Source organism: Saccopteryx bilineata, chromosome 6 (genome assembly GCF_036850765.1).
Source record: "Saccopteryx bilineata isolate mSacBil1 chromosome 6, mSacBil1_pri_phased_curated, whole genome shotgun sequence".
NCBI classification, from domain to species: Eukaryota; Metazoa; Chordata; class Mammalia; order Chiroptera; family Emballonuridae; genus Saccopteryx; species Saccopteryx bilineata.
Genome location: NC_089495.1, coordinates 104268504 through 104282723, shown reverse-complemented (window position 1 = coordinate 104282723; position 14220 = coordinate 104268504). Strand labels below are relative to the sequence as shown.

The following is a 14220-nucleotide window of genomic DNA, read 5'->3' as shown; positions in this document are numbered from 1 at the left end:
TGAGCTATAGCTACAGTGTTCTGTGGCTACACTCTGAGAGTTACATGCAGACACAGTTGCCTCTGGTTAAAATTGATCAGAAATGTGTTCTCAGTTTATAAATTTCAGGATTATTCGAAGTAAATTGCATTTTTTAAATGTTTACCTTACAAGGGAAAATTAAATCATTTTTCCACTGAAAGTTTCCTGTGTGGTATTTCCCAGCAGCATTAATAACATAAAAAAATAAGTTGAGGTCACTTTATATTTTTGGCAAATTGTATGACTCCTTGGTTATGTACTCATTCTAAATACCAGGCACTTTTAGCTTTCTTTTCATTATAATCACAAAAGTGGGAAGTTATAAAGTTCAGGAATATTGGGCTTTTTAACTGCTAGTTTTATTATTACTATCTTTATTATATCTACTTACCAATTTCTATACTGTTTATATAGATTTGGGTTTGGTAGGATCCTCTTTGACATGATTTTTATATTAAAGAATTGCAGACTTCTAAAACTATATTTCTTGTCCCTTGTTATATACTCCTAGAGAGGACTCCAGATGTTAACATTTGTGCTGTTTGAAATGCTAGATGGTCCTGATATACATTAAGAGGAAATGTTCCTGCATTATTTTTTATTGAAATAATTAGTAGATATGATACATAGCATCTTTTTTTGTGTGTTTTCATCAGGGGGAAGGCACACATAATATTTTAGATTGTATTTTTTGGATATATTTTATTTACTTGCTATTTTTTGTTTTTTAGCTTTTAGCTCCAGACATTCGACATGAAAGAAATGTGATTTTGCAGTGTGTTCGGTACATCATCAAAAAAGACTTTTTTGGACTGAATAGTAATTCTGCAACAAGTGAAGATGTGTAGGTGTCTGATGCTTCAGTACTCATAACTGAGGCATGTAAAATAGTGCCATCCTCAAGTTAGGGGAGGAAAAAATATTTTTAAACTGGATTGGTAATTAAATTGTGAACTTCATATGATATTATGGTAGATTTTCAAGTTTTTCTTTGAATCTATGCAAATAAACACCTAACTAGTTTTTAAAACTGGGTCTCTACTGTTGAGATTAAATACAGTGTTTGCTGACCAAATTCTGCTTTTTATGTGTTTGTGTGCATTGCTGTCATGTAAAGAAGTCTGCTCTTGGGCCAGGTAAGAATTGAAGATACTGGATTCAGCTGAGCAAAGCTGTAGGTTATAAAGAGATAAACAGTGGAGGTTTTTTTAATGCAGGAGAGAAGAATCATTCTTTAACTGTAGAAGGAGAAAATATTTTAAAAGTAAACCAGGTTAATATAATTACAAGGTCTTGATTTTTTAAAATATTTTTGTTTATTTCAAAGAATATTTGGAAATTCACCTATTGATAAAGCCTCTGTTTATGTTTAAATTCAATGAAAATGCTTGTTTTTGGTATGGTTCAGAATTGGACCTTTTTTATTTCCTCATGCAAACGTATGTAAAGGATAGTACTTGATGAGGTTCAACTAATTTCTTATAGCAAGAACGGTCTGTGAAATAGTTACCTCAGTTTTAGCTTTAGTTAAAATTTATCCTGTGAAGATAGTAATTGAATCTTTTATAAAGTTTAAAATAAAAGCTGCTGAGATCTTTTGTCTTCTGTAACACTAGAGACTCGGATTTTATGTTCTACAACATAAAATCTGTGCTTGCTAGAGCTCTAGAGGTCTACCCTTTTGACATACGGGTGAAAGGGCCTAGGTTTTTAAAAGTTACTATGTTTTTGCAGTTGAAAAATTAATTTTATCTCAATTGTGATTATCAAAGTCCATGGCTCTTGCCTGTGAGAAGGCAGGCAAGAAAACTGTAATAGCTGTTGGCCCTCCTGCTGCTCCTTTGCACCTGTAACATCCTGTCCTGAATCCAGGCACACCTGTCAGCACTGTGCATCACAGGCCCAAGGTGAAAGTTCATGTGCAGGTGTTTCCCAATCCTGTCACCACTGTACAGATCTTTCATTCTGTTCTACTATTGCCCCAGTGAGCCCTGTATTTTGGAAAATTCTCTGTCCAGTGCATTAAATCAGTTCATATAACACTGTTGAGTCCTTATGTGCCACCACTGTGCATAGATTAAAGATACAAAAATGAGTAAGGCCTTGGCTGACTTCAGAAACTCATTTTAACTTTTATATCATTCAAAAATGTAATTCCTAACCCAATTCATTTCATCAGGATGAAGTAATCAATATTATAAACTGAGCTGATATTCCAAAATACCTTAATCTGCAGTTTATCACTGGTTCTCATGAAAATGTTATATGCCAAATATGTGAATGCATTCAGACTCTGAAACTACTTTCATGGACCACCTATCTGCAGGGATATTGACAATTACTGCTTCAAGGTGTATTACGCAGTTTTATGTTCAGTCTTGCTTGTTTTCTAATAAATGAAGCATTGCTTCTTTTTAGCTGGGCTGCCTGTTGTTACTTTTTTCTAATCGGTAGTTTGAGGATTCGATTACCTTTATCTTTAACCCAGGACTTATTTATGGGTGTTTAAAATTTCCAAGCATATAGAATATAGCCTGTGTGGTTTTTACTTTATCGACTGTATGGTCAATATTTGTAAATATTCTGTGAGTGTTGTGGGGTGTGGTGCTTTACCTATTCTTAACTACATACACAGTGTTTTTGGATTTTAGGCTAATTGTTCAGACCTTCTACATTCTTATCTTAGGATCCATTTAATTAATTGAGTTCTGAGCTATGAAAGTGTATGTAACTATTGGTGAGTTGTGCCTTTTATAACTGAAAATTTTTTTTTCATCTTCAATACAGTCTGAATTGATTTTTTTTTTTTTTTAATTTAGTGAGAGGAGGGGAGGCAGAGACAGATTCTTGCATGCGCCCCACCGGGATCCACCTGGCAAGCCCACTAGGGGGAGATGCTCTTCCCATTTGGGCTTTACTCTGTTCAGCAATGGAGCTTTTCTTAGTACCTGAGGCGAAGGCCATGGAGCCATCCTCAGGGCCCACGGCCAACTCACTCCAATTGAGTCATGGCTGCAGGAGGGGGAGAGAGAGAAACAAGAGGGGAGAGGGGAAGAGAAGCAGATGGGCACTTCTCTGTGTGCCCTGACCAGGAATTGAACCCGGGACATCCACACGCCATGTTGATGCCCTGAGCCAACTGGCCAGGGCTCACTCTGCATTAACTTTATTCTCCCAATTAATGCAATCAAAAGAGCTTTTTGGGAGTTCAATATAAGAGTGGGGAATTTAATCCATTATATTATAATAATTGAAATTGAAATGTTTGGACTATTTCTGCCCTTTTTTTTCCTGCCTTTTTTTTTTTAACTTGATTATAGAGAGAGGAAAGGAGAGTGAGAGAAACATCAGTTTATTACTCCACTTATTTATTTACTCATTGGTTGATTCTTATATGTGCCTTGGCTCAGGTCGAACCCACAACCTTGGTATATCTGGATGATCTCTAACCAACTGAGCTACCTGGGCAGGGTTTGGAGGCTTCTTGAGAGAGGCATTGGAACAAATGATTATTCCTTCGTCAAACGTGGGAGAGGAGGAAATTAGTCATTGTGAATGAATGGAATGATAAAGAGGAGAGACACTCAGAATGTACGCAGAAAGACCCCAGGTTGAATTCTGTTCTTTATAGCTGTTGCCCTGGGTCTGCCCCGCAGTACAGCACAGACTGACACACCAGGTAGGGCTGTTTGGGACACTTTCTGGTCGTCTCAGACTGACAGCAACAGTTGTCTTCTGTTGACTTTCTGTACCCAAATGACTTCTAAGTCTGTACACAACCAGTAAAACCTGTGTCTTCATTTCAGGACCTTTTGAAGGCTGTGTGAAAGTTTCCACATTCCAGTTTCTGACAGTCTTCATTTTCTGGTTACTGGAGAGTAATGTCACCGCTTCCTGGGCCAAATATTTGCAGTTTTGTGCCTATATGTTTTTCTGATTATTTTTATGTTTTTATTTAATTTATACTTGTATTTCACCAGTTTTTGTTTTTTTAACAAATGTCCTGTTTGATGATTCAGTCCAGGGTAGCACATTGCATTTAGTCTCTATGTCTCTTAGTTACCTTGTTTTTAGGTTTTTTTATATATATATAAAAAACATATATATATATATATATATTTTTTTTTTTTTCTTTTTCTTTTTCTGAAGCTGGAAACGGGGAGAGACAGTCAGACAGACTCCCGCATGTGCCCAACCAGGATCCACCCAGCACGCCCACCAGGGGGCGATGCTCTGCCCACCAGGGGGCGATGCTCTGCCCCTCTGGGGCATCGCTCTGCCGCGACCAGAGCCACTCTAGCGCCTGGGGCAGAGGCCAAGGAGCCATCCCCAGCGCCGGGGCCATCTCTGCTCCAATGGAGCCTTGGCTGTGGGAGGGGAAGAGAGAGACAGAGAGGAAGGGGGGGGTGGAGAAGCAAATGGGCACTTCCCCTATGTGCCCTGGCCGGGGATCGAACCCGGGTCCCCTGCACGCCAGGCCGATGCTCTACCGCTGAGCCAACCGGCCAGGGCCGGTTTTTTTTTATATTTAATGACAAAAGTAATATGCTAATTATAAAAATTTAAATAGTCCAGTAGTATATTAGAAAAAGTGAGGTTTGTCCTGATCTATTCCCTTCTCATCATATTCCCCAGACGCCACTGTTAATAGTTTGACATGCATTTCCAGACTTTTAAAATACATATATTTACATGTCTCAAAATGCTCATATGAATTTTGTTTTTAAATAGGAAAATTATAGATACTGCTTTACAAATTTTTTACACAACAATGTCATGAATATTTGTGCATGTGTATATAAATATATTTGTATACATGAATATATGTACACATGTGCTTTCACTTTTTAAATCATTGCCCTATGGGGAAATTTGTTTCTAACTTTTCTATAATGTTAATGACAATTCAGTGAACACGGCTGAATTTACAATGATCTACTTATCTGTGTGCACCTATGAATAGTTCTGTAGGGTAGAGTCTTAGGTTCAAAGGTCAAATGACCTTTAAAAGGCTGTATCAAATTATATTCTTATTAAGAATGTTTTCTTTAAAAATGTATTGAGACTTGAAATAAGGAAAGTGGATTGTTGTGTAGCCTTTCAGCGTCACATTAGAGCAGTAGTTCTCAAAAGTGTGGTCCAGGACCTCCGGGTATCCAAGGCTCTTTCATGGGATCTGTGACAGAGACTATTTTTATAATGCTAGGACATAACTTTCCCTTTTCACTTTTTTTCTTTTATGAATGGCCAGTGGAGTTTTCCAAAGGCTACATAATGTATGATGCTGTCATTACTCTTGACAGCTAATGGGAAGTGTGCTTGGCTGTTGTTTTCTAGGATTTTCCAAAGTGATAGGTTGAGGATAAACATAAGTGAATTTTTAGAGATTAACTCAGGTTGTTCTCAGTAATTTTGCTATACTCTTACTAGCTATCTTTGGTTATCCCTCCTGTAGACTCTGTAACCTTTCTAATTGTCACCAATAAATTATTTTGAAATCCTAATGTTTTACGAAACTTTACAATGATGCACTGAGCTAATATTTTATTATTAGAAAATGGAGGTTTTAAAAAATGTTATATATGATAATATGTAAATGGACTTACTGTTTTTAAGTGAATTGTTTATATTTTATTTTAATTTCTAATGCTGTGAATATTAATTGATAAACCCCACATAAACAAAAGCTCTTGGAGAGAGATCCTCAGTTTTTAGGAGTGTGAAGGAGTGCTGAGGCCAAATGCTTCAAAACCCGCTGTACTAGCATTGTCTAACAAGCCTAATGGTTAACTGTAGTAATTACAAACTAATGTTTGTCATCGATTGGGGTCCAGACTGTAAAGCCTGATGTTAACTTAGACAATACTGATAAGCTACAAATAATTTTTATTTGGTAGAGTGACATTATTTTTCTCTAGTAGAAAGGGAATTATAGTTGTATAGCCTTGTAGGATATTAACCACTTTAGCATCTGACTATGTAATCTCATTCTAGACTTCTTTTCTGGTGTATTCTTCTGTCATCTATCAGGGTCCTTTGGTAATAAGTTAAATAAATCTTGTGACCTGTGCTTACTGTGTTATGCTTCTAACTTTTTGAAAATTATTCTTTGACAAAATATATTAGAATTTCTTTTACCCAGGCTCTTACAAATGCATTACAAATATTTTTACTGGATTTGCTGATGTGTGATATGTGCCAGTGTGTAAAATTTAAAGTAAAAATAATGTAAAATTTCCTCAGAGTTCAATTGGGGCTGAACTTTCAGGTGCCCAAGACGATGAGAGGCTACAGGAAGAACTAAGTGGTGCCCAGGCTTCGCTCTTCACACCCACATGGCCGTGGTTAGAGAGGTGGGCCTTTCCATACAACACCCTGACCACATAAGCTTGTCCCATCATCTGCCCCCAGTCCAGAGCGGTAGTAGAGGGGTCCCCAGTGTTGGATCTTTCAAATGTTACATAGGTTTTATTTAGACGACATTGTTGAGAGACAAGAACACCTGAACATAGAAAATACAGTAATTTTGTTAGTCTATTAGGTGAAAGCATGGCAAATATATGTATTTTTTACATTTCTCTGACACCAGTGAGGCTAAATATTTTTTTTAATGTTTTTGTTTTTTTAAGCGAGAGAGATGAGAAGCATCAACTCATAGTTGTGGCGCTTTGGTTGTTCATTGATTGCTTCTCATACGTACCTTGTAGGGAGTGGGGGAAGCTCAATACAAGCCAGCGACCTTTAGGCTCAAGCCAGCAACCATGCAATCATATTGATGATCCCGCGCTCAAGCCAGCGACCTTTGGATTTTGACTCAGGGTCCCAGGTTGACTATCCACTGTTCCCCCACTGGTCAGGTTAGGCAATTTTTTGTGGTTGGTTTTGTTTTTTGTTTGCCATCATACTCTGTTTATCCTTTTATTCCCCATTATTTGCTTTTCTTTTTCTTTTTTAATTTGTACAAACACTTTCTTATGGATCTCAACTTTTTGTTAAATATTTCAATCTCTTGCTAGTATTTTAACCTTTGGGGAGGTTGGAGTTACTGCTTTTTTTATATAGCTTTGGGGCTTTGTCCATATTTTTTTTTTCTCCTAATACTTTGGTGATATTTTGTTTTTTAATCTATTTTGCATATGGTATAAGGTTCTGTTAACTTTTTTTTTTTTTGACCGAGACAGAAAGAGGGACAGACGAGAAGGGAGAAATGAAAAGCATCAATTCTTCATTGCAACTCTTCATTGATTGCTTTCTCGTATGTGCCTTGACTGGGGATTACAGCAGAGTGAGTGACCCCTTGCTCAAGCCAGCGACCTTGGGCTTCAAGCCAGTGACCTTTGGAGCAAGCCAGAATTAAGCCTGTGACCATGGGGTCATGTCTAATCCCACGCTTAAGTCAGCGACCCCATACTCAAGCCAGATGAGCCCGCACTGATGACATTGGGGTTTTTAACCTGGGTCTTCCATGTCCCAGTTCGATGCTCTATCCACTGTGCCACCACCTAGTCAGGCGGTTCTGTTAACTTTTTAAAAATAATTTGTACTCTTTAGAACTATAGAAAAGGACCTTTCACTTTTTCTCTAATGCCTTTATTTTTGCAGATAAAATAGTTTACATCTCTTTTTTTTTTTTTTAAAGTAAGAAGTGGAGAGACAGACAGACTCCTGCATGCACCCTGACCAGGATGGGGCTGTTGCTCCGTTGCTTGCCAACTGAGCTATTTATTTTAGTGCCTGAGGTGGGGCCATAGAGCCATCTTCAGCACCCGGGGCCAACTTGCTCCAATCAAGCCACAGCTGCAGGAGGGGAAGAGAAAGAGAGGAGGGAGAGGGGCAGGGGTGGAGAAGCAGATGGTTGCTTCTACTGTGTGCCCTGACCAGGCATTAAACCCGGGATTTCCACATGCTAGGCTGATGCTCTACCACTGAGCAAACTGGCCAGGGCCTATGGTTTACCTTCTTGATACTGCCTTCTAGGTTTTCCTGCACTGTAAAAGTGTAACCCCTGTTTTTTTTTCTTTGAAGATGATGATAACATATAATAGGAAACAATCCATTATTATAAAATTTTACAGTTCAGGGCTTTTTAATGTCTTCAGGAGCAGAGTTATAATAAAAGCTACCTTTTCTGCCTGCCTTTGCTCTTTTCCATTTTCTTAAAATTACTGAAATTGCTTCTTTGCTTTTTTTTATTTATTTTTTATTTTTTTTATTTTTCCGAAGCTGGAAACGGGGAGAGACAGTCAGACTCCCGCATGCGCCTGACCGGGATCCACCCGGCACACCCACCAGGGGGCGACGCTCTGCCCCTCCAGGGCATCGCTCTGCTGCGACCAGAGCCACTCTAGCGCCTGGGGCAGAGGCCAAGGAGCCATCCCCAGCGCCCGGGTCATCTTTGTTCCAATGGAGCCTCGGCTGCGGGAGGGGAAGAGAGAGACAGAAAGGAAGGAGAGGGGGAGGTGTGTAGAAGCAGATGAGCGCTTCTCCTATGTGCCCGGGCCGGGAATCGAACCCGGGACCCCTGCATGCCAGGCCAACACTACCACTGAGCCAACCGGCCAGGGCGCTTCCTTGCTTTATTGGAGTGGTGGCATGGGACCTTTTTTTATGTTACAGTGACCACTCATTTTTTTTTGTCCCTTCTCACTGGGACTGTGGCCTTTGAGGGACATTAAGTCGTATGTCCTTATCTTGCCTACCTACCACAGACCAGCCAGTATTATTTGCAGATGAGTTGCATAAATTCCAGGATATGGAAACATTCTTGAAAATGCTGTTGTTTGAAGATGAACCTAGGATAATATCTATTCTTTCAGCCCTGAAAGTATTTCCTGTTTTTTGTTTTTAGATATAATATTGTCATAATTCCTCCCATATTTATTTGTATGTCTATTTAAAACAATGCTGAATCACTGTGATAAATTTACTTCCTTGCAAAAGCAGGAAAAATAAAAAATTCTGAGTTAGATGCATATTTGTATTACAAGGCTGGGCACCCTTCTTTTGGATGTTTTGAAACTTGGGGACATTTTCAAGAATAGGTATTCAGAGCGCAACTAAAATAACAAGGTTTGAACTTAAGCACTTGCTAGATCTCAGTGATTTGAGGCTGAAACAAGGAGACATTCACAAAAGACATTGAAGTAAATCTGTGAAAGGTAATGTTTTAAAATTGGAGAGCTGAGAAGATAGAAGATACCAGTCAAATTATGTGCTGATTCTGGCTTGTGGAGCCGATGCTACTTATTGTACTTAATTACCTGGCAAGAAAAAAATGGCTTTTGAAAATGAATTCCTCGCTGTATTACTTGAACGTAGATCAGTGGCTCCCAAACCAGGCTCCTCATCTGAATATAGGTTCCTACCCTGACATTCTGAGATTTGCGTGTGTGTGTGTGTGTGTGTGTATACACATTTAGTTTTATTGTAACAAAGCCACTTGTACATTTTTTTAAATTAATTTTACTAGGGTGACATCAATAAATCAGGGTAATATGTTCAAAGAAAGCATGTCCAGGTTATCTTGTTGATCAATTATGTTGCATACCCATCACCCAAAGTCAGATTGTCCTCCGTCACCTTCTATCTAGTTTTCTTTGTGCGCCTTCCCCTCTCCCTCACCCCCCCGTAACCACCACACTCTTGTCAATGTCTCTTAACTCTCGTTTTTATGTGCCACCTACGTATGGAATAATGCAGTTCTTGGTTTTTTCTGATTTACTTATTTCACTCCGTATAATGTTATCAAGATCCCACCATTTTGCTGTAAATGTTCCGATGTCATCATTTCTTATGGCTGAGTAGTATTCCATAGTGTATATGTGCCACATCTTCTTTATCCAGTCTTCTATTGAAGGGCTTTTTGGTTGTTTCCATGTCTTGGCCACTGTGAACAATGCTGCAATGAACATGGGGCTACATGTGTCTTTACGTATCAATGTTTCTGAGTTTTGGGGGTATATACCCAGTAGAGGGATTGCTGGGTCATAAGGTAATTCTATTTGCAGTTTTTTGAGGAACCACCATACCTTCTTCCATAAGGGTTGCACTACTTTACATTCCCACCAACAGTGAATGAGGGTTCCTTTTTCTCCACAGCCTCTCCAACATTTGCTATTACCTGTCTTGTTGATAATAGCTAATCTAACAGGTGTGAGGTGGTATCTCATTGCAGTTTTGATTTGCATTTCTCTATAACTAATGAAGATGAGCATGTTTTCATATATCTGTTGGCCATTTGTATTTCTTCCTGGGAGAAATGTCTGTTCATGCCCTCTTCCTATTTTTTTTATTGGATTGTTTGTTTGTTTGTTGTTGAGTTTTATGAGTTCTTTGTATATTTTGGATATTAGGCCCTTATCTGAGCTGTTGTTTGAAAATATCATTTCCCATTTAGTTGGCTGTTTATTTTGTTGTCAGTTTTTCTTGCTGAGCAAAAACTTCTTAGTCTGATGTAGTCCCATTCACTTATTTTTGCCTTCACTTCTCTTGCCTTTGGAGTCAAATTCATAAAATGCTCTTTAAAACCAAGGTCCATGAGTTTAGAACCTATATCTTCTTTATGTACTTTATTGTTTCAGGTCTTATGTTTAGATCTTTGATCCATTCTGAATAATTTTAGTACAAGGGGACAAACTGTAGTCAAGTTTCATTCTTTTGCATGTAGCTTTCCAGTTTTCCCAGCACCATTTGTTGAAGAGACTTTCTTTTCTCCATTGTGTGTTGTTGGCTTCTTTATCAAAAATTATTTGACCATATATATGTGGTTTTATTTCTGGGCTTTCTATTCTGTTCCATTGGTCTGAGTGTCTATTTTTATGCAAATACCATGCTGTTTTGATTGTTGTGGCCCTATAATATATATAGTTTGAAGTCAGGTATTGTAATGCCCCCAGCTTCATTCTTTTTCTTTAGGATTGCTTTGGCTATTCGGGGTTTTTTATAGTTCCATATAAATCTGATGATTTTTTGTTCCATTTCTTTAAAAAATGTCATTGGAATTTTGATGGGAATTGCATTAAATTTGTATATTGCTTTGGGTAATATGGCCATCTTGATTATATTTATTTTTCCTATCCACGAACAAGGAATATTTTTCCATCTCATTGTATCTTTTTCGATTTCCCTTAACAGTGGTTTGTAGTTTTCATTATATAGGTCCTTTTCATTCTTTGTTATGTTTATTCCTAGGTATTTTATTTTTTTTTGTTGCAATCGTGAAGGGGATTATTTTTTTGAGTTCGTTCTCAAATGTTTCATTGTTGGCATATAGAAAGGCTATGGACATTTGTATGTTAATTTGTATCCTGCAACCTTACTGTATTGGCTTATTGTTTCTAGTATTCTTTTTGTAGATAATTTGGGGTTTTCGATGTATAGGATCATGTCATCTGCAAAAAGTGATACCTTTACTTCTTCTTTCCCGATATGGATGCCTTTTATTTCTTTGTCTTGTCTGATTGCTCTGGCTAGAACCTCTAGCACCACATTAAATAAGAGTGGAGAGAGTGGACAATTGTCCCTGTCTTGTTCCTGATTTAAGGGGGAAAGGCTTCAGTTTTGTGCCATTTCATATGATGTTAGCTGATGGTTTTCATATATGGCCTTTATCATGTTGAGATATTTTCCTTATATACCCATTTTGTTGAGAGTCTTAAACATAAAACTGTGTTGTATTTTATCCAATGCCTTTTCTGCATCTATTGATAAGATGATGGTGGTTTTTGTTCTTTGTTTTGTTGATATGGTGTATTACGTTAACCATTTTACATATGTTGAACCATCCTTGAGATTCTGGGATGAATCCCATTTGATTATGATGTATAATTTTTTAATATGTTGTTGTATTCGATTTGCTAGTATTTTGTTTAGTATTTTAGCATCTGTATTCATTAGAGATATTGGTCTGTAGTTTTCATTTTTTGTGCTGTCCTTGCCCGGTTTCGGTATGAGGGTTATGTTGGCCTCATAAAATATGTTTGGAAGTATTGCTTCTTCTTCAATTTTTTGGAAGACTTTGAGTAGAATAGGAACCAAGTCTTCTTTGATTGTTTGATAGAATTCACTAGTATAACTGACTGGGCCTGGACTTTTATTTTTGGGGAGGTTTTTAATAGTTTTTTCTATTTCTTCCCTACTAATTGGTCTGTTTAGGCTTTCTGCTTCTTCTTGACTCAGTCTAGGAAGGTTGTATTGTTCTAGGAATTTATCCATTTCTTCTAGATTGTTGAATTTAGTGGCATAAAGTTTTTCATAGTATTCTACAATAATTCTTTGTATATCTACAGTGTCCATGTTGATTTCTCCTCTTTCATTTTGGATTTTGTTTATATGAGTCCTTTCTCTTTTTTCCTTGGTAATTCTTGCCAAGGGTTTGTAAATTTTGTTGATCTTTTCAAAGATCCAGCTCCTTGTTCTATTATTTTTTTCTATAGTTTTACTGTTCTCTATTTCATTTATTTCTGCTCTGATTTTTATTATCTCCTTTCTTTGGCTGTTTTTGGGTTGTCCTTGTTCTTTTTCCAGTTCCTTAAGGTGTGAAGTTAAGTGGTTCAATTGGGCTCTCTCTTATTTGTTCATAAAGGTCTGAAGTGATATGAACTTCCCTCTTATCACTGATTTTGCTGCATCCCATAGGTTCTGATATGTTGTATTGTCATTTTCATATGTCTGTATATATCTTTTGATCTCTGCGCTTATTTCTTCTTTGACCCATTCATTTTTTTTTTTTTTAGAGAGGACAGAGAGAGGGAGAGAGAGAGACAAAGAGGGAGAGAGAGGAGAGAGAGACAGAGAGAGAGAGAAGGGGCGAGGAGCTGGAAGCATCAACTCCCATATGTGCCTTGACCAGGCAAGCCCAGGGTTTCGAACCGGCGACCTCAGCATTTCCAGGTCGACGCTTTTATCCACTGCGCCACCACAGTTCAGGCCCATTCATTTTTTAAAAGTATGTTGTTTAGTTTCCACATTTTTGTGGGGTTTTTTTCCTCTTTTTTGCAGTTGAATTCTAGTTTTAAGGGTTTATAATCAGAAAATATGCTTGGTACAACTTCCATTTTTCTGAATTTGCTGATGTTATTTTTGTGGCCCAACATATGGTCAATTCTTGAGAATGATCCCTGTACACTGTAGGAAAATGTATACTTTGTCACTTTGGGATGAAATGTCCTGTAGATGTCTATCATATCCAGGTGCTCTAGTGTTTTGTTTAAGGCCAATATATGTTTATTGATTCTGTGTTTGGATGACCGATCTAGAGCGATCAGCGCTCTAGATCGCTCTAGAGCGATCAGCGTATTGAGGTCTCCAAGTATGATTGTATTATTGTCAATTTTTGTTTTAAGATCAATAAGTAGCTGTCTTATATATTTTGGTGCTCCTTGGTTTGGTGCATATATATTAAGGATTGTTATGTCTTCTTGATTCAATGTCCCCTTAATCATTATGAAATGACCATTTTTGTCTCTGAGTACTTTTGCTGTCTTGTAGTCAGCATTATCAGATATGAGTATTGCTACACCTGCTTTTTTTTTGGATGTTATTTGCTTGGAGTATTGTTTTCCAGCCTTTCACTTTGAATTTGTTTTTATCCTTGTTGTTTAGATGTGTTTCTTGTAGGCAGCATACAGTTGGATTTTCTTTTTTAATCCACTCTGCTACTCTGTGCCTTTTTATTGGTTAGTTTAATCCATTTACATTCAGTGTAATTATTGACACTTGTGGGTTCCCTATTGCCATTTTATAAATTGCTTTCTGTTAGTTTTGTGTCTTGTTTGATTCTTCTCTTTTGTTTTTCTATCCTTTGTTTTTGTTTGGTTGTATTTCATACTTCTTTCCTCTGTTGCTATCTTTTTAAAATCATGTGCTTCTGTGGTGTTTTTTTCACGGGTGGTTACCATTAAGTAATGAAAAGGGTTCCTACCCTGTTTATTGTGATGCACTATCTTGTGAGTACTTCTGTACTCCATCGATCCTTTGCTACTGTTAATTTCTGTCCTCTCCATTTTTTTTTTTGTTGTTGTTGTCACAGTTTATATTTGGTTTTATTGTGTTCTTGGTGGAGCTTTTACTTGTGGTTTTGTTTTGTTCTTTGTATCTGGTTTGAAAACCCCCCCTTTAGTAATTCCTGGAGTGGGGGTTTTCTGATGATAAATTCCCTCATCTTTTCTGTATCTGTGAATGTTTTTATTTCTCCTTCGT

At 37.5% G+C, this 14220-nt stretch overlaps 1 protein-coding gene across 1 annotated transcript in view; it reads left to right on the top strand.

The window, feature by feature from the left end:
- NUFIP1 (nuclear FMR1 interacting protein 1) overlaps positions 1–3990 on the top strand; it is a 34639-nt gene extending 30649 nt beyond the window's left edge. The window contains exon 10 of the mRNA XM_066236672.1: positions 753–3990. Within this exon, the coding sequence (XP_066092769.1) occupies positions 753–869 (117 nt within the window). The 3' untranslated portion in view covers positions 870–3990. The remainder of the gene's footprint in view (positions 1–752) is intronic.
- Positions 3991–14220: the final 10230 nt, after the last annotated feature.